At 34.5% G+C, this 21,883-nt stretch overlaps 1 protein-coding gene across 2 annotated transcripts in view; it reads left to right on the top strand.

The window, feature by feature from the left end:
- The window catches only part of LOC112127488 (trace amine-associated receptor 5-like), a 177,304-nt gene extending 155,747 nt beyond the window's left edge, over positions 1-21,557 (top strand). For both annotated transcript variants that reach the window (XM_024228561.1, XM_024228562.1), the window contains 2 exons: positions 17,872-18,260; positions 21,204-21,557. In XM_024228561.1, the coding sequence (XP_024084329.1) occupies positions 18,054-18,260; positions 21,204-21,425 (429 nt within the window). In that variant the 5' untranslated portion in view covers positions 17,872-18,053 and the 3' untranslated portion in view covers positions 21,426-21,557. The remainder of the gene's footprint in view (positions 1-17,871; positions 18,261-21,203) is intronic.
- Positions 21,558-21,883: the final 326 nt, after the last annotated feature.

Genomic DNA, 21,883 nt, shown 5'->3' with positions numbered 1-21,883 from the left:
AAAGTGAAATATGAGGTTGAAAAAATTGATGACATCGTGTTTCGCGCAGGTAAAGCATACAAAATAATTATTCAGAAATCGTGACATGCGGTCTGGTGTGATGTAGGTTTCAGAAAAACATTTCCTTTATCGTGCCAACGTTTCGATCTTTATTGAGATCATCTTCAGGGCTCAAAGTGTTTGTCTTCTGTGTAATTGTGCCATTCTTACGTGTCGTGTTGAGAGTGCCCACGACACGTAAGAATGGCACAATTACACAGAAGACAAACACTTTGAGCCCTGAAGATGATCTCAATAAAGATCGAAACGTTGGCACGATAAAGAAAATGTTTTTCTGAAACGTACATCACACCAGACCGCATCTCACGATTTCTAAATAAATATCGATTAACGGTCACTAATCACCACACACATTTTATATTGTACTCAGGCATAGGATTTTTCTTAAATTATGTTGTAAAATTCTATGTATTCCTTTAATTATGAGATTGATGGGCACAATTCCTGCCAATTATTACACCTGATTTTGGAATTGAATTGATATCTCATTTCATTCGTAAAGAGGCTAATATTTGCTCACTGCACATTTTTTGTACATATTTTGCAAAACTGACTCCCAACTGGCAAGAATGGAAAGTATCACTCCAATTAAAAGTAACCGCCAGAAAAAAATTGGCAGTGATTAAAACGGATAGCAAGTAATAAGGACACTTAATGTAATAATGATGGACGATAACAAGAGGGGTAACTTATCATGGTACAAAGTTCACGCAGGACATAGTAGTAATGAAAAAGCTGATCAATTAACAAAAAAAAGGGGGTAATGGATGATGTTAAAAAAGTGTCTTTCACCACGGTACCCATCTCCTATATCAAAAGATCGATATCAAAATATACGGGCTAGCCTAAAAAAAAATGGGGTAAAGATTGGGTAAGGACGAACGGCTCAGGGCATACGGGCAAAGGCCCTTTTCCCATCGGTCTCGTCACGACTGAAAAAATGGATGATACACAATTTCAAAACCACTACTTTATTAGCATTAGTTATTAAGAAGCATTAATCATTGTTGTTTGTCATTGTTCCAATCATTGTTGGAATTGTAAATTGTGGTTTACAATCTCAGACATAACACCATGTGTACCTATCCCGGAAACAATCTTCACAACTTTCTATGAAGTCTCAACGGACTACAAAGGAGAGGAAGAACACAGGAGGGCATCACATACAATGATATGGTACACAGATGGCTCCAAAACAAACAAAGGAACCGGATCAGGCGTTTTCTGTACAAGCCCAAAGCATGAGCAATCAAACTCATTAAGGAAGTACACTTCGGTCTTTCAAGCAGAAATACATGCCATCAATGCTTGTGCTCTGGAAAATCTTAAAAGAGGTTACACTGACAAAAAAATCATCATAAGATCAGATAGCCAAGCAGCCATTAAAGCATTAGCATGTAAAATCAAAATTAGTCAGTGAATGCAACCAAAATCTCCAAAACCTGGGGAAACACAACAACCTGATGATATCTTCAACCCTCAAAGACTGGCAAAAGCACTGCCAAACTCAGAGGAGTGGTAGGACTACTAACCGGTCACTTGCATCTGATAAAACATCTACACAACATGGGTATATACAACGATGATCCCATTTGCAGATTATGTAATGAGGAGGAAGAAACAGCCACTTATATCACTTCGAATGCGAAGCAACAGCTGAATGGAGATTTAACCTAACGTACGGAAAAAACTCAGGGAATTAAATTGCAGCAGCGACAGTCAATGCCCAGATACTTCTAAGGAGAAGGTTGAGCCTATTGCACTGAACTAAGGAACTAGGAAGGTACAATAAGCCAGAAGGCTGCAGTGCCTGGGGAGCGCAAACCCCGCTTCCTAGTATCCTATTTCACCATACCATACCATACCATACCCTGAAAAGATCTTCATGCTATATTAGGATTACACCTGCAGATAGATTGGCAAATTGAATACCTGTCAAATAACAAAGGGATCAGATACAAAAATATTTTTCCGTTGGTAGCACGGGAACCTAAGTTCACCAAAGAAATTAATATAACCAAGGCATTTTGCAAAACAATAATAAGGTTAAGATCCAATCGCAGATTGTGCAAAGGATATCTCAACAGATTTAATATAATCCCGCCACCGAACTGTGAGGACTGCGGATATGAGTCTGCAAGTAACTTGCAATTGAACGCAGAAATTTGTTCGACAGACTCTCAAATGCCAAAGAAATAAATCTTCAACCATCAATCACCAACCACAGCTCTAATATCGTCAACCGAATTAGCAGTGTACCATGAAATGTATAGTTTTATTAGGTATATTAATGTAATTGTGTAAATAATGATGTATAAAGTGCATAGTAGTATTATAATATTTAGTTTTTAGGAAATAATAATGATTACATAATAAGGTGTAAAAATTATGGCTGTATAAATATGTTGGAGTCAATAAAAGGAAAAAGTACATAAATTTAAACCTTAATTAATTGTATGTATTAATTGGTCAAGCGGACCACGAAATTAGTGAATTAAATAAATTTAAACAGTTTGAAATTTTAAAATAACAGCGCAAAATCGTGACATATCCGTCTAATAAAAAATAGTAACTGAAGATTTTTGAAAGTATAAAAATGTATAATAAAAATTTATCATACAACCTAGTCCGTTCTATGGCGGAAAAGTTTTTCAAATTGTTCTATTCATGTTTTCACTTGTTTCGATTTTATGTACACTTTTTCGCACGCCGCAGATACTAGATTTTTCGATTCCAGGTTATAATTCCATTTTCCATAATCGTCACAAATCATCTATCACTTTTTTCTTGCTTTGAGAAGTTATGTATACATTCAATGTATTTTTACCTTTTAATTTGTTTTAAACTAATACAGTTTAATCGTCCATATTTTATTTACTAATTTTTTTTATATCTAAAATGTTTTATTATATTAACCTCAGAAATTCTCTACCTTTGTAACGGTGCAGTTAAAGAAAATATAATACAAATCTTACTTAATAAATTTTAAAAAAATCAGCAACTATTTGTTATGTAAAGCAAATAAATAAGAAAATAAATAGCTTTCAAAAATTATAAAGCAATCCAAACACTCTTTTCCAAAATTAAAGATCCCACACCAATAACAAATAAATCTGACATAATCTACAAGATCAACTGTTTAAACTGTCCGGAACTTACATCGGTCTTTCATCCCAATATCTGGACAAGAGAGTAAAGCAACATATCTATGATTGCAAAAAACCCAAGCAAAATCCTACAGCACTCGCTACCCACCATCTTGAACACCAACACAATTTCGACTTCAACAATCCAAAAGTATTACATACAGAACAAACAAACATAAACGCAATTTCTTAGAAATGGTATATCAACAGATATAAACACAGCATCAATTACAGAACAGATACATGTAAACTCAGTCGCAGCTACGCCAATATCATTAATTAAATTCAATACAGATAACATACCTATATTATCACATTACATTCCACACATCAAATATTTTTCCCATAGTCTATTTTCCCACAATTTAGCTTTTCTTTTCCTGTTTATCCCTTTCTATATAATCCTGAAAGGATAATCTGACCGAATCATTACCAACACATTTTTTCCCTTCGGCGGCTCTTTTCACCTCAAAGAAGCCGACACGTTATACAAAAATGTCTTTTCTATACCGACATCCTTCCCCACCCCTTCAAAATCCAACGTATATAAACACAAAATAGCAAAATCTCACTGGCACTCTCAACACGACACGCAAGAATGCACAATTACACAGAAGGCAAACACTTTGAGTGAGTAGAAATACTTTGATTGAATATAGAAATTTATTGCATTATATAAATTCACTTTTCCACATCCTAAATGTATTTGTTAAATGTAAACAATGTTTGTAAATCCCAGGCCCTGAAGACGATCGCAATAAAGTTCGAAACGTTGGCACGATAAAGAAAATGTCTTTCTGAAACCCACATCACACCAGACCGCATCTCACGATATCTGAATAATTATCGATTAACGGTCACTAATCTCTACACATAAATAAGAAAGTGGAAATGATCAATATACAATTCAATGAAAAATCTTAATTAATCTGAGTATAAATGAACATTTTTGCTGAAAACAGCAACGTATCATATTGTAAAGACTCGCTACTGTTTTAGCGAGAGTTGGGCTAGCCTTTTTAAATGGTTATCATAAAAAATCATCAATCAAAACATGATAATCACTGATCAATTGTTGAACGTATTTGTGGCATTGTAACTCAAACAATTATAAAATATTTGTTCGATAGTTAAGTAAAAATTACTAAAAGCTTGTACGCCTTAATTTATAAAACCGGTTACATGGGCTTTTGCAACCCTTTGAGATATGATAAATTAATACTTCAAGGAATCGCTTTTGAAACACAGTATAATTAAAATCACCAATTCCTGGAGTTGGATTACACTTGTTTATTGCATGGATAAATTGTTTCTGAATAACCAATAATACGTCTTGTAATTCAAAATTTAACATTCACTGTACGGTTTAATATATTGTTATATTGAAAAATACATTTCCGGCTCCAGCCAATATTTATCGATAATGCTGGTTTACGCAAGAAAAACAGGAATATTTGTAGACCTTCACCTAACAGGTCAAGCAGCTGTTATCAAGATTTATGATTATTTACGGTTTACCACCTGTTATCACCCTTAATAAAGCTCAATACTAGCGTTATAAAACCCCGGACCGCTTTTCACAAATGCCTTATAAAAAGGGTGTTTAAGACGTTTAATAACAATAACAATTGTGAAAACACTTTTTAGAAGGATGTGATGAGCTAGGGAGTCGGGACAATAAAATTACCATATTCTTCCGAAACCGCTTATTTTTAAGTTCTTTCCGGCTTAATTTTTATACTCCACTTTGATGCTAAATGCGTCCGACGCTGTATCCTCTAGCGGAATAATATCACAGAATTGCCCTCATACTTTATTCAAACGCTTGTTATTCGCGTTTTCGCGGGGGTCGTAACGTGGAATTGCCCACAAACCACTGTACTGGCGGGGACATTTTAAGTCCCGTGGGATAAAATCGGATCAAGCGGCGGGAAAAACAACTACCAAGGACTTTTCTTTTTGTTTTCTACGAGACAACTGAAACAACATAGCCTTGTTTTATAACTTGTTGAAAATTGAATTAAAACGAAACATTTCTTGTTACAGCCAAGAGACCAAAGAAAATTAAGTAGTACAAAAAAGTTTACGAAATACGTTAGTGCACTTCCTAGCTAAGTAGTCCGTCCTCCGATTATTCTGTCCAGACGTTAATAAATTCCAGTTGCTGCTGTGCCGATGTCTAGAGGATTTGCCGGAACTGAAAAAACCTCTGCTAGCACCGTACATTTTCATCTACATATAATCAAAACGTTCCTTTCATTTATTTTTTCTCGTAAATTTTAAACTTCTGTTTAAAACAATAAATATGGCAAAAATGACAAAAAAATAATAATTTGTTTGAAAGTTAATCTAGTTGCGTAGTTATTCTAGTTTACTTTGTAAAATAGCACGAACCTGACATTTTTCATTGAGAAGCAAATGTTTATTTGGTTTTTAAGAAAGGAAAATTTAAAATGTTTCATATTTTATATAAACCTGATCCTTAAAAACAAATATATACTGTAAGTACGTAAACAGTGAATGAATAATAATCGAAGGATTTTTAAGTTTCAATTAAAGATAGAAATAATGGCTTATTAACAATTTTATCCAAAAATGCAATGTTGAATGTGTTTTATTTGGATGCCATTCGTATTTGGCAACAGTAAACTTTCACTTTGGCACAAAATAGAATGAAATATAAACATATAAAAGAATTTATAAAGGAGTAATATAATACACAAATATTTGAATATTGGTTTAAGAAGTAATTATTTTTACCAATATTTCTTAGAAGTTCAAGAAAATAAAAAATTATAATAAACTTTAAAAAATGCAGAAACATGATTCAGGAAAGTTTCAGGGTTTTTGGAACTGTGTCCTTTGCTTTAGAAAACAAATCGTCCATTATTTTTAGACAAGGGCACTCGGAGATTCTCATCAAACTTAAGCTTTTTCTACCCATTCCTTATCCCAAAATTCTATCTCACGGATTGCTTCAAAGTAATGGGCGGCAATGAGTTCTCAGAGATAAGACCGATCCATGTCGGCATACTACAAGGGATCATTCTCGGCCCTATTATATATTTATACTGATGACCTGCTTATAAATCCTAATTTATCTTGTAGCTCTAAACCTATCCAGGAGCATCTTGAGCTCATCGCAGAATGGTCCAAAATGTGAAAAATGAAACTGAACGAGAACAAATTGCACAGACTACACGTTCACGTTAAATAACAGCTTTCCCGCGTCTGTAATATTATTTTTAAATGGGCAACGAGTTTTAAGAAATCAGACCGATCCAGGCCGATTCCAACAAGGGAGCATTCTTGCTCCCATCCTATATGTAATGTACACAGCTGATCTGCCGATACATCCAAACACCGTTTTTACTACCTGCGAACGATACTGCTACTTTATCTCTCAACCCAATCCTACCCAAACCATCTCCAACAATATCAAGAAATATCTGTAATCTTTAAAGATAGTTTGAAAACTATCTTCGTCCAACTGCTCAAGTCCAATCCACGACCTCTTCCCAAAGAACTCTATACCGTGTCTCAAATTACGATGGCCCCAGACCTTCTTATCTTTAATCCGATAAGTCATTGTTCCAGGGTTGTCTGGTATTATATAATTCGCGTTTTCCGTAGTGTTAGTGTTGTGTCCGGGTGTAAAATAAATAAAAATGTAAAAATAAATTAAAATATAAAACTGAATGAATAATTCAATTGTGTAAGCGTAAGTCAGTTTTTCTAGTTTGGGATAGCTCAACATCTCAAAAATATCTTCCATGAGTGTACCTGACATAAATAATCAGCATAAACATTTTAAACAATATGAAACATTCCTATAAAACCATTAGGAAGGCTACAAATTTAAGATATTTGAGGAATTGCAAAACTGGTCTACAAAATATCGTATTTTCAATCGAGGGAAAATTCAAAAGGTCGGGTTGAGATAGGAAGCTAGTTTCCGAGTGGATCGAGGTCGCGATAGCTCAAGTGGTAGAGCAGCGGCGTATCTAGCCGAAGATCGTGGGTTCGAATCCAGCTCGTGACACTGACTTTTTTATCTCAACTAAAAACCTTAATTAATGGAAGTATTTTCAATGTACAACCCACCTCTTGTCTCTTGATTGTCAATTTTGTCTTAAAAGCAATATAACCTGTTGATATGACGTTTACTGATTAAATGTATAACTTTTCATAGATGATGATTTCTTATTAGAGGCTTCATTCTTGAAGAAGATAGCAAGAAGTGTTAGAACAACTGACGAAACAAATTATTACGGAAATATACATGTTTCATTTTAACGCTCTGCTAGGGCTGAGAAGAGAATTTTTATAATTGCGGGCCCAGGACTCACATAGAATACGACAGCGGTTTATACTCGAAAATCCTCGTTACAAATACACTATAAGAAGAATTCCTCAGGGAATAAGTATAGTGTAAAATAAAATAAGATTCGTTTTGAGGTATAGTAATAATGAGAATTATTCCCTTTGTGCAAAGAGAGGATTCAAATGTAACCCGAACCCCACAGGCAGACCCGCCCCAAGGAGCAAATCCATTTCATACGAATATGAAATGCCAGTCACCCTGGACCAATTTTGGCGAAATCTAGACATCACAATACGGCACGTAAATGTAAAAACGCCCTTTTTCCGCTATTTATTCACGTTCTGCATGGATGGACAGGTCGGGGCTTTCTGCGGTGCCTTGGAAACACCTCGTCCCTTCACAGCTTTGCGATGAATTTCAACGACTAATACGCCTTATTTTCAAAAGGGGGAATAAATAAACGTTTAAAAAAAAGACCGTTGTCGTTATTTGTGCGGGAATAAGGACTATTTTACGTCTCGCCGAACATTTTGAATAAGACTTTTTAAAATAAGATTTTCGAGATGAGGTAAAGTGGAATTTAGGAAAAATAACATTCCATCCGATGAAATTTAGAGTTGATACGACTTCATTATTTTCAAGGTGAACGCGTTCCAGAGTATTTTTTTAGTAATGAAGTTTTTATAGGTCCAAAAATACCAAATTTTCTTTTTAATAGACAAGTATACAACAACATTGCACATCGTTGCAAATGAAAAAGGAAATTGTGGGTTTAGGAACTAAAAAATTATCAAATTGAAATTCCTATTATTTTAAATCAATGAATACAAACAAAAAAATTTATGGTCATTTTTAAAGCATTATATTACCTGTTTGGTTATTTCAAAAATTTAATCTTTCAAAAGAGAAAAATGCTTATTTTACTTGTGTACTTATTATCAATAGTTTATTTATTCATTTATGAGTGTGAAGTCCATTGCATATATGTTGTTATCATAATTGTTGCTTATTTCATATTTATTGAGTAATATTTATTGTCATCTAGTCATTTTTATTGGAATCAAATTTATTCTATTTAGTCATTTGACCTGCGTGGTGTCGATAAATAGTTTTTATCGATGTCCATAGATAAAAATTAAACATAACTGGAAAATGGTAAAAGGGAGGAAAAATTCAAGAGGTGGGGATGAGATGGGAAGTTAGTGTCCGAGTGGATTGAAGCACGATAGCTCAAGTGGTAGAGCAGCGGCACGATAGAAGGTCGTGGGTTCGAATCCCGCTCGTGACACTGAATTTTTTCTCAACCAAAACTTTAATTAAAGATTAATTAATTGAAAAGAATTTATTTGGTCAATCGGATCACGAATCCTATTAGATTAAACCATAATATGGACTAGTAATAAGCTACATTAGCTATAATTCCAATTTTTTCGGAATCCACCTTTAAAAGGGATGGTCTAGGATCAGGTGCCTAACCTAGATTAGAATGTAAAAGTGAATTGCTACTATTGTATTTTTTAACGTTATCCATATATTTTACTTTGTCCTAGTTAACTAAAGCCATTATTTAAATTGATTTGAAATTTTGTTAGAAATTAGTCTAACGAACGGAACTCGAACCCCCGAACTCCGGCTCGAACGGTAGAACCTATATAGAGGTTGTGCTCATGACACTAATTTTTCATCTCAACGACATTTTAAATAAAAATTATAAATCTATTTGACATAAATTTTGTAATTTAATCGCCATAAAAGTATGTAGCTCATATTAAGTTTTTGTTGGACTTGTTCTACCTTGATTCATTCTTGACTTTTGTACAACATGTTCTTGAAGTGGCAATAAACTCTGACTTGATTTGATATATAAAATTATTTTCTTCAACTACCTACCGTGATTTCAAAAGCGTTTAAACAATGGCTGAAATTAAACCAAAACAAAATACGAATTAGTAAACAATGTAGAATAATATTCAAGAAAATTTCATTATCGGATTTTCCTTAACAAAATTTATTCTGTAAAACGCCATAATTGTTATTCGAATTTCCCTGGCAAATGAGAAAAGCAAGCAATTAACAAACAGAGCGCTACGCAAGCAGTCGGCACGTTTCTCGCTAAACTTGTTTTCAGTAATGTCGATCATGAAATTAAAAGTCGACCAGGAATCTTAAAATGTCCTAAAAAACATCATAATAATGTTTTTGTTTAGTTTTTTTACACCTGAAAAGAGTGAGATAAAAAAGATATTTCAGTAAAAGTTTTTCAATAATTACGNTATATACATACATCAGAAAGAGAAAAAGGCAGCAGTGCTGAGTCTTTTTAAGGGCCTCCTTCATCCCGTATTCCTTTCGCCGTGATATATGAGAAGGTCGGGTCTGGACGTGGTCGGTTTAAATTAACCAGCTGACCACTTTTTCTGCTTTAGATGAGTTATGTTTCATAAGAAAGAACGGTTTTATGTGTCCATAAGCACAAAACACGCACACCGCCCAAATCCACACTCATTACTCCATTACAGTCTCTTTCGACTCCAGGGAAAGATATATTAGTTGACAGAAAGACTAACAAACTGATAAATAATAATGATAACTATAAATAAACATATAAACAGGTCGACATGCTTAGATGAATTACAAAAAGACTGATTACAAAAAAAAAAACGTAAATATAAATATGCAATGCATACACGTGATTAATTGGAGAAAAAGAGAAAAAGACGCAATAATATAAAGATAGAACAATAGAAAAATACTTAGATCTTTTTACTTGTTTTTAAGTTGGTAATAATTCCAGTACTTTCTATTGGGTTGTCCGGAAAATAATGCAGGATTTTAAGTTTTCATTAAAAAAAATCTATATAAAATATTCTGTTTACGTTTACAGGNAAATTATTTTGATTAAAGAACATTGCTTTAAAGTAACTAGTTTCTTTTTTTTTGTTTAATACCAAAATCCTGCATTATTTTCCGGACAACCCAATACTTAGATATGAAGTTAATTGAATTTAAGATTTGCATTTGCTTTTCTATATATTTCATCATTTCATTTTTTCACAATTTCTGTAATACCTTCGGGCATTGTATTAAAGGAGGATGTAGAAAAAAATTGTTTACTGTTTTAAGCAACACACTGCTACTTTCAACTTCATTCTAAAAGTGAAGGGGCTAGAGAGTGATATCACGCCCGCAGTACCTTATTGGGGGAAGCATGAGCTATTATGCTTATGAGTACCATGCTTCCCGTCCTGATTGTATAGTAACTATTATTTTTTTCACAAGGAAATAAATATATTTTTACTGTATACATCCTAGACATCATAGACTAGAGCGGTGAATTATTCTGATGTGGACTGACGGCAATGTCCGAGGCCGGAGAGGTTCCGCTCTAGAGAGAGTTTGAAATGTACAGAATTCGTGAAGGCAAAACTTGTCCGTTAACGGAGGTGTCAGTGTATAAAAATTCGAACTCTTATTCTTTCGGGATGCAATTTCTTTTCTTCTATTTTTCCTTTTTCAACAGAAGGAAAACTACAAAACGCATCTGGACTATTTATTGTCTGGCTAAGGTGAGTAAGAATATGAAAGGTACGCGAAAATCTGTAATCTGTAATGGAGACTTAAATTACCAATAATATATAAAGAGGTAGATAGGAAGATAGAAAATTGGTTAAACATACCGACTGGTAATTAAACAGCGAAATAGCTTAAGAATGTTTTTAGGTTGTTTATTTACAGATAGACCGTAATGTTAAAAATATATATGTAAAAATAACTTTAAAAAATAATAGTAAAAAAGTAGCAAGATAATGTATAGGCCGAAAGACAGGATAAGAAAAATATATAGCAGAATTAGTAAAATTGTAAAATTACAGAAGGGTAAAATATATTATAGGTAATATAAATAAATAAAAACTTCATCTTTTAAAACGTGAATGTAAATATTGGATTTAAAAAATAGATTTGTACGAACGATTTTTCAGTTGAACATGATAGTGTATCAGAGTAGGCGAGGTGTGACTTGTCCAATAAATAGTGAGGGGATATGTTTACCAGGATCATAGGATTTCCTCAACGATGCAAATACGTTCCGTGCTAGATCTGCTATTAGCTCGTAAATTCCCCATGGATTTGTAGTTGGTTTTGCCACATGTCGACACCTTTTTAACCTTGCTTAAACTTATTTTCCTTAATGCAATCAGCATATCTTGTAACAAAAAACACCTTTTGTACCTCTTATGAGGGAGGAAAAGATGTTTTAGGTTATCTTTTTTTTAAATTATTTGTATGCATGTTTTGACCTTTTTCTCAATTTATTTTTCTGGATCTGGGAATGAAATTGTTTTGTTTTTGTTGTTTCTATTGCATTTCACATATATGTTTATATTCTCCCTCTATCTCTCTCCCATTCTTTGCCTTTCTTCTCTCTCTCTCCCTCCCTCGCGCTCTCTCTCTCTATCATTATTAGTTCCAGTTTTATGGGTTTGTGGATTCCAATCAATTTCATCTTTTTGGGCTCTCCACGTCATTAATTACCACCCCGGAATGGATTTTCTGTCGGCAAAATGAGAGCTGGTTTATAAAAGAAGAGCCGGCAGACAATCACGGGCTCTGATTGGTATTTACGCCCACGAAGAATGAAGCATTACAGAGACAATAAATCTGTCCGATGGATAACGAGGGTCTTAATGCCCTCCTTTCCTGCTTTATTTATATAGAGCTTCGGTGTGCGTTTCAAGTCCAGGTCCATTTTCTCCGATATCCGGGGGATCACACGCTCCGGAAACGTACTTCCGGCTTTTTAGGAGAATAAAAGAAAACCTAAAAGTGCTGTAATTTTTTATCGATGAAATATCGCCGATAACTTTTATCGAGAAAATTCATGACCGTTTGCATGACAATGCAAACAAAACTTCATTCAACCTTAGTATTTTCATTAGTCATTATAGTATAAATCAATACTTTATTGTAGCCTTTAGCGTTTTGACTTGAAAATTTAAATAATCGCGAACGAAACAACAGTGTTACCACATTATCGTCAATGTGAAGGATAAAACACTAGTTGAAATGATTCACAAATCATTTATATGATCAGGATCTATACTAATATCGCAAAGTTTATTTTTTAATAGATTATCATTTTGACATTTTTTATTTACGGATCTGAATGAAATTTGTTTTAGAAGCAAAACCATCACTTCATTTAAAGCACTAATCGTATAATTAAAAAAACATAAATTATCCTACACAAAATAGCTTATGTACAATCATATCTGTTTTTTTTCCGTTCAAGATTAATTTTCAAATTGATGTTCACAAAAAAGATATTTTTATTGATTTGTTTGTTTATGAAATAGAAAAAATAATTGTAAGTTAATAATCGTTTCAAAGATCGTATCTATTCTAACAAGTTATACTTTTAATCTAAGGTCTTGGTTGAGATGATAGATAGATAATAGATAGATAAAGATGTTTATATACAATAAAAATTATTTTACAAAAAATATTCAATACATAAAACATCCTAGGCAATAGCCCACAGGCGGTCTGTCGAGTTGCCAAAAGAAAAAACATAGAATAATACGAATATTAACACTAACAATACTAATACAAACAGTCATAATTTACACAAAACTTTATTAATAATTGAAATTATCGATTAGGAACGCTCTGTATTTTAGGGAGTACAAAACATAATTGTAGAGACTGTGCCAGTTCTGCCCATTCAAAAATGAAATTCTAAAAACAATTTGCCAAACCACCTAAGTCTGAATTCCTTCAATATAGAGCACACCGCCAAAAAATGGAAGCCATCCTCATACACAAAGCACAACGGTACGCTTCCTCATTTCTGTGGACCGAGTAATTAAGAGACAGCAACTGACCTCTTGCTTTCATTATCACACTTATCATATTCAAATTATAATTTTTATTTAAATAATGGTGATTTTCTCCTAATTCCAGATTCAGTTCTTTGTATAAACCATGGAAGACAGACTGTTGTCCTCTTAATTTTAGTTTATTTTTAAAATCAGTTCTTAAAACATCTACCAAGCTTTCCACACTATTTTTATTTATATCGGAGTAACTCAAGGGAGTTAAACCGTGTTGTAGACACAAATTGTCAAATTCTTTTGCCCAAAATATTTTCTTGTCTAGTATTTTCAAGGCCAAAATTCGAGGAAGTCTAGCAGAAGCCAATGATAAAACTTTTTGGATGTACGTCAGATGCAGGCTTAATGTGTTGAAAAACAATGGGTCAATCCCTGTCTCTAAATATAAGACATAATCAGGTGTATCCTTTGTTAGGAAAAACAACCTTTTGCCCAAATATTTGTTCAATTTCTCCACACTGTCATACCATTTATAGCCCCAAACCTGAGCACCGTATAACATTACCGCCTTGGAAACAGAGTTAAATACATTATATTTTGCTGAAATGGGAACATCACTATTCGACAAGAGAGATTTCCAAGTAGAATTAATACCAAATTTGGCTACATTTAATTTTTCTTTAAGATGTCTTCCCATAACAAGCTGCGGTGTGAGATATATACCCAGATATTTATAATGGTTCACAATCTCAATATTTTGTCCAGCCTAGTTCCAAACCTATTTTCTCCCAAGCCTACCCCCTCTGCAGAAGACCATTATTTTTGACTTGTTTAAGTTAACAAACAAATTCCATAACTGACAATACTCGTAAAGCTTATTTATCATTTTCTGCAGTGTACTGGGCTCCGTTGCTAATAATACAATGTCGTCTGCATAGAGCAAACAACGAACATTCAACCCATCAATATGCAATCCACCGCCTACAAAATCACATAGATCATTGATATATAACGAAAATAAAAGTGGAGATAGCAAACAACCTTGCTTTAGCCCTATGTTTGTCTTAAAGGTATTTGAAACTCCCTCCTTCATCCACACAGCAGATTCAGTTTCCTCGTACAGACTCTTTAAAACATTTATAAATTTATTCGATAACCCTATCATATGCAGTTTATAAAATAAAAAATTTCTATCTGGCGAATCAAATGCAGCCCGAAAATCTAAAAAAAACAGTACACTTTTTTCCGTTTTTCGCACAAAAAACTTTTTTCATCTCGGTTGAGATGAAAAAGTAAGTGTTACAAGTCGAAGGTCATAGGTTTGAATCCTGCTCGTGGCACTTGCTTTTTCATCTCAACCAAGACATTAGATTAAAAGTATAATTAATTGAACTAATTAAGAGATCAATTATGACTACTAAATGCATATATGTTCTAGATTTAATCTCCTGAAGGTAAAAAGCTCATACACCATTAAAGAAATCAATCATGGAACGTTCCCATTCCTATTAAGGCAGAAAAATTACTAACCGTTGCCATTGATTTCCTGAAATCCAAGCCGAAGCTAATTAAATGTGTATTATCTCCGTCGAAATAAATTACAAGAAAGTGGTAGCAGTCTAAACTGCGAATTAATTTAAAGTTGAGTGGAACGAGCTTTTGTGACGAGGCGGTAATCAAAAGCTCATTTTTCCCATCCTCTTCCTTTCCTTGCGGCCCTCGTGAAACGTTTCCAGGACGTGTTCCGACTATCAAAACAGTTGTTGTCTGTAAATTTATTGCCTCTCGGCGAGATTTTGCGAATGTGATTGTCGCTCAACCTCGCACAGCGGGATGTTTCCCGGCCCCTTCTGATTTAAATACCAAGCCTTCCGAGCCGACACACACTTTTCGGACAAACTACAGACGATGGATGTCAAAAGTTAAACCAAAGAAAACATTTGATCATGAAAAATTTCTAAATATTATTTTAATTAAGAGAATAGATCTGTTGTAAAAACAAAACTCCATATATAACTATCTTCTACCATTGTGACAAGTGAAACATTGTACTTGTGTTCACAGAAATTTATTTCCTTAAAAAGTAAAAGTTTTATATTAATAGTATGTTTACTTCACAATTTACTTTCTATCTCTCTCCCTTTCTCTCTTTCTGTTTTTACTCTATTTTTCTCTCCCTTACCCACTCTCATTATCTATCCATCAGTAATCTATCTCTGATCAAACCGTTATTTTTATTGTTCCACTGTCTAGTCGCCACTCGTCCTCGCTCACTCTCTTTTCTCTCTTTCTGTCCCATCTTACACCCTTTCTTTATCAATCTATTTCTGTATCCTAGTTCATTTTTGTCATTTCATATACACTCTTTTTTTTTCTTTTTTCTGGGGACTGGAGGAGTTCCCTCCCCTCCTGAGCACTGCAGCTGAGCTGTTCAACAGCTTATTGTACTTTATCCCTGGCTCCATATTTTGGGGGAGGGCTTACAACACAAATGTGAACTTGAGCCCCCGTTGTACCGGTGTTCTTCCATCGAAGAAACTCATTTTTGAAGGGGGTTGGGTCCAAACTCAGGGTAGCTGAGATCCGATCCCGCCCCTTCCATTGATGAGTGCCGTGTCAATTTCTTTCAATTGCGGCCACCGGTCCCCTTAAGCGTCACAAAAAGTCCCGAGGCGACGGTGGGGATCGAACCCCGACCGCGGGATCTACTAGCCAAGAGTCTGACGCCTTAACCTCTCGGCTACCGCCCCCCCCCCCCATTTCTTCCTTACTCGCTACTGCGCTCTCTCTGGCGCTCTCATTCTCTATCTATCTCTCTTTCTTCCTCTTCCTCACCTCTTCTCATTCTCTCTCTCTCTCTCTCACTCTCTCTCTCTATCGCTATCTCTATCTCTATCTCTCGTAAGGTGGCAGAGAGATCCATGAGACATAATAATTTTGCCCGGTGAAATAAAACATAATCAATCAATCTCGTTCTCTCTTGTCCTCACCTCTTCTCTCTCACTCTCTCTCTCTCTCTCTCTCTTTCTATCTCTTTTTTCTTCTCTTTCTTCTCTTTCTCTTCCTCCCTCTACTTTCTGTATCTATCAATCTTTCACTATATTGATATAACGATCAAACCTTTTTGAATTGTTTCTTTGTCTTTCTCACTCACTTCTTTATCTCGCTCATTCTGTTTATCTTACTTCACTCTCTGTCACACACACACACACTCTCTCTCTCTCACTCTCTCGTTTCCTCCTTCTCTCCAATCTTCCACTCTTTCTTTATCTACCTGTCAAACCATCTCTCTATTGATATAACTATCAAAACATTTTTCAATTTTTCCTTTGGCTTTGTCTGCAGTCTTTCTCTTTCTTTTAGTGCACTCTCGCTATTTCTCATACAGTTTATCTCTTTCGTAATTTCTTCCGCTCTCCCACCCTTTCTTAATTTTTTTAATAAGCTAATTAATTCGCTTCATATTTTGGATTATTGGGGGATATTTGACAAGTAAATATTGGCAGTTATCCGTTCGGTTTAAACTTAAATTTAAAATTGTAAAGGATTCCGAATCAGCCAAGTACAACCGACATACAGTTTCCAAGATTTTAATAGTAAAACGAAAATGAGTATAAGTACGACGCCTACACAAACGTCTCTGAGCGTCCAATATTACCCGTTAAATTTTAAAAGAATAGAATGAATGCATGAAGATAAAATTTTTAGTTCACTCACGTACACCTCTGAAGACGCAAAGTAATTTAAAGTAATCCGGACAGACAAGAGTGGGTCCATAATGTAATAAGATAGCCGTGCATGCAATGTCGCAGACTGTTTTTTCAACAGTGGTCAATTGGAAAAATTACACAATCCTATATTTTATCCATACGCCACCGCGTGTATTGTCCATACGAGTAAATCTGGAACATGAATTATTTACATTTCAACCAACAACGGAAGAAGTAAAAATTATTCACAACGATGGTTTATATTCTCTCTTTAATGTGTAGAGATTAGTGACCGTTAATCGATAGTTATTCAGATATCGTGAGATGCGGTCGGGTGAGATGTAGGTTTCAGAAAAACATTTTCTTTATCGTGCCAACGTTTCGATCTTTTATTGAGATCATCTTCAGCGCCTGGGATTTACAAACAATGTTTACATTTAACAATTACATTTAGAATGTGGAAAAGTGAATTTATACAATGCAAAATATATTTTATATTCAAACAAAGTATTTCTACTCACTAGTGTTTGTCTTCTGTGTAATTGTGCCATCCTTGAAGATGATCTCAATAAAAAATCGAAACGTTGGCACGATAAAGAAAATGTTTTTCTGAAACCTACATCACACCCGACCGCATCTCACGATATCTGAATAACTCTCTCTTTAATATTTATCGTCTTTTCAGTTTCATTGTTTTGAGATATGAGTACCTAAATAAGTTTCATTTCTTTTGACATGATTTATACAAAATTGTTTTAACAATTTCTTGTAAAATTGACGTTGTGTTTATTATGTTGCAGAAATAGGTGCGATGCCGTATTATCTTCTCTGGAATAAACAGCACTACGTGTAAAGGGCCCTGGTAGAAATGCGTCCTGCCGACACGGTTTATCACTCAGAGTGATGATGATGAGTAATCATACCGACTAAACATCCATGTGGTGCAAAACTTTCGCCGTCAGCTACGCATAAAAGGCCAGTTATGCGGAGTTTGGATACTAAAGGGACCCTCCTTGTGGCCCCGCTTTTACACAACAGCTCATGCACCAAGGCGCACAATCATGTGACCGCGGGCAGCGTCGTCCAAGCGGCATTCATCCTACTGCTCTCCGCTGGCATCTTCCTGGCCAATCTCCTCGTCATCCTGGTCGTCAACAGCCGCAGATATTCCAAATACATTCATCAACAGGTATTGATCCGATTGTACATAATTATGATGCCAAACTAAGACGCAATTATACTAATTGGTTTGGTATAATGGCAAGTGAATTGGAAAATGCAAAATTACAATGTGAAATTTAAATGTTTTTATCAACATAAAATCTTTAATAATTTTTTTTATAGTTTAAATTTTATTTGACGAAAATAGTCCATATATCATAAACTCGACGATAATGCTTCAGCTGATGGTTACTGATCGTACTTTCTTTAATTTCACATCTAGTCAGAAAACATCAATAAAACATTTTCTGAAATGATACTCTAATTCTGCCGTATACAATTAATTGTACAAAAAAGAAATTACACAACTAAATGGAATATTTTCATACTCCTCCAACAGCGCCATTCTTAATTGTCAATTCTCTGGCATCACTGGGCGACTTTTTACCTTTAGAAAACTCGTCCCAAAAGTGTTCTATAGGGTTTAAGTCGGGTCTACATACTGGCCACTTTCGATTAGATAATCCATAAGAGAAGAGTTTAAGGCAAGAACCATGATGTCCCAACATTACACACTATACAGGGAACTAAATCCGAATGTAAAGTGTGGAAGTTTGACTAGAAAAAACAAGCAAAATTTAGATCCTCGAACCATCAGATGGTTGGCGAAGTTAAAGGGCGAGTAGCTTAACCTGAACTACAAACCGTACCAAGCTTATGAAAGAGAAGAATGCCGACGTTGTAACTTGAAAGAAAGGGAGGACATTTTCCACTTTATAGCAGTTTGCCCTATTCTTTCTGAATATAGAAGATATTCGGGTGCAGTGTCTATACAAGAAAAAATTTAAAGTTGGATCCAATTGGGCTGCATTGATGGAATACACCAGGGCAGCCTGGATCTATAGGAAGGATTATATTGAATGATCACATTGTTTTATTCTATCTATTATTCGACATTATTATTATTATTATTATTCAATTAATTAAGGTTTTTAGTTCAGATAAAAAAGTCAGTATCACAAGCGGGATTCGAACCTACGACCTTCGGCTAAATTCGGCCGCTGCTCTACCACTTGAGCTATCCTGACTACGATCCACTCGGACACCAACTCCCGATCTCAACCTACAACCTTTCGAATTTTTGCCATTCTTTTTGTCATTTTTCAATTTCATTTTCCTTTTTCATTTCAACCAAAACCTTACATTTGAAAAATGGCAAAAAAGAGGGAAGATTCAAAAGGTGGGTTTGAGATGGGAAGTTAGTGTCCGAGTGGATCGCAATCACGATAGCTCAAGCGGTAGAGCAGCGGCGTATTTAGCCGAAGGTCGTTCAAATCTCACACGTGACACTGACTTTTTATCTCAACTAAAAACCTTAATTAATTGAATGATATTAATTGGTCAAGCGGACCACGAAGACTAGTGACGTTATTATTATTTTTTATTTCTTTTTTATTCTTATGTGTATACTTATTTTCTTTCTTACTGTTATTCTTGTTTATCCTTATTTCTTCTACTTAATCTATTTTTATTGGGTTTATGGCATTTAACTAATTCATTACATTAGTTTCTATTTAGTCATTTGTTTTATTTCAGGAAAATTTGTACTTTTGTTAACCATTTACAATAATTTATAGTTACAGAGGTCTATATAAGTTTGCAGTGTACACAATTATTTATTTATTTTATTTATATACTTTATTTTATTCTGTTATTATTATTATTATCATCGTTGTTACTATTACTGCTATGTTTTCACCACCTTCCGGCAGTCGGAGTGGACTCCTTGACGGAGTCCATGCCGTATTGTTTATTTTTTATTAAGTACATTTATGTTCATTTTATTATAATATTGCTTTTAAATATAATACACTTTATTATTATTATTGGCCACTCGAAACAGTGAAGTCCTCAACGAGCTATGTAGAGCCTTGTATAAAAGTAAAACCGTCGCCAATTAATAGCTTATCGTATTATTTTAGGTGAATGTCCAAATCCGATCAGTTTTATGAACTAAACTGCTTAGTGTTTTATGCACTTCTACTAATGTAAAATTAAATGGCCTCCATAGTTTCTCTGGAGTGAAAATGTTGAGGGGCATATCGCACTCGAGTTCTCCAAACCCCTCTCGGCCGTCAGAAGACCTCAAACAAAACTTTGACCCATCCCAAAACATGATTTTAGTCCAATCTTGCCCAGACTAATAGATGTCTTCAAGTCGGAAGACGTGCAGTATTTTGTTCTTGTTTGGAAAAAATAAACGTCTTTTAAGGTGTTTTGCGTATTCAATTCAGTTACTACCCCCACATTTATGTTACATACCATACAAAAGTAATAAAAATAAAAATGATTAAAGTTATGTATTTTTTGTATGATTGAGTTTAGTTTACTCCGTGATTAATCATGCCGATGTCCTTTCTTCGACGTAACAGTTTTTGAACCCTTCTGTTTCATTACAGTCCTGTCGGATATAATGCCCAATACAGGAAATTAAATCATTATTCGCAAACAATAGATAAAGATAAATGAATGAAAGATCCCTGTTGGATTTATTTATTTTTAGAACTTTGTGTTGGATCGAACAGGAGAAACGAAAAATAAATCACTGTTAATGTTTTAAAATGTTTAGTCAAGTGAAATGGGTCTTAACTACGTATGTTGTAATCTTTATTATTTAATAAAACAATAAATAAGACGGTTTATTTAATTTTAAATTTATTCCTAAATTCTTTATTGTAAGTATAATTGACCCAGTGAATAATTACATCGAAAAGACCGGTGACTAAAAATATAAAAGAGTTATAAATTGGGGACTTAGAGTCTGTTATTGATAATTGTGAAGTTAAAAAAAAGCATGCTCTATAAACTAGTTTATGGTTCAACTTAAAAATGAACGTAATTAAAAGTTCTATAGCTTTTGAAAATCGTAAATTGATTCTACATCTTATTTTATTTTTCTCTTTTTTTACAGCCTCGTTACCTCCTTACGTCGTTAGCGAGTAACGACCTGGCCATCGGCGTGCTCGTAACTCCTTTCGGATTCCTCCCGGCGCTGTTCCGCTGCTGGCCCTACAGCGAGACCCTCTGCCAAATCCAGGTAATTTCCGGTTTTACGATTGTGATTTCCCCCAGGGGAAAATATATTCCAGGAGTGGGATCAGATGACATCGTCATTAACATAAACTCAGATTGATAAGCCTCACGGACCGGCATGTGGAGGGAATTCGTGGTGGATGAACGTTTTAGCTCAATCTTGTTCTCTAGTGCACATAGAGTTCTGCTTATAGACTTTACAACTGTGAATCAAGTCAATATAAAGAGAGATTTTACCTCAACTAAAAACCTTAATTAATTGTAATATATTAATTGGTCAAGCGGACCACGAAATTAGTGAATGTAAAGAGAGCTCATAATGCAGTTTCAAATAAATTATGTTAATTTTTTTTCCTTTAACCTTCATATTCCTTCGTGCCATTTATTTTGTCACCGCTAGTGTTCCACATGGTATACTGTCACTACTCCTCTATTCACTTAAGGCATTCAATACCCTCTTTTCCACCAGTCAGTTGAAGAAGTAATACAAGCTTTATTTTTTGGAACAACGTCAAGAATTCTACTCAGCAACTGGTCATGAAATTCGAAGTACTTTCT

Source organism: Cimex lectularius, unplaced genomic scaffold (genome assembly GCF_000648675.2).
Source record: "Cimex lectularius strain Harlan isolate CLEC.00 unplaced genomic scaffold, Clec_2.1 scaffold153, whole genome shotgun sequence".
NCBI classification, from domain to species: Eukaryota; Metazoa; Arthropoda; class Insecta; order Hemiptera; family Cimicidae; genus Cimex; species Cimex lectularius.
The sequence above is the reverse complement of the archived record's forward strand: the minus strand, read 5'-3'. Positions and strand labels throughout refer to the sequence as shown.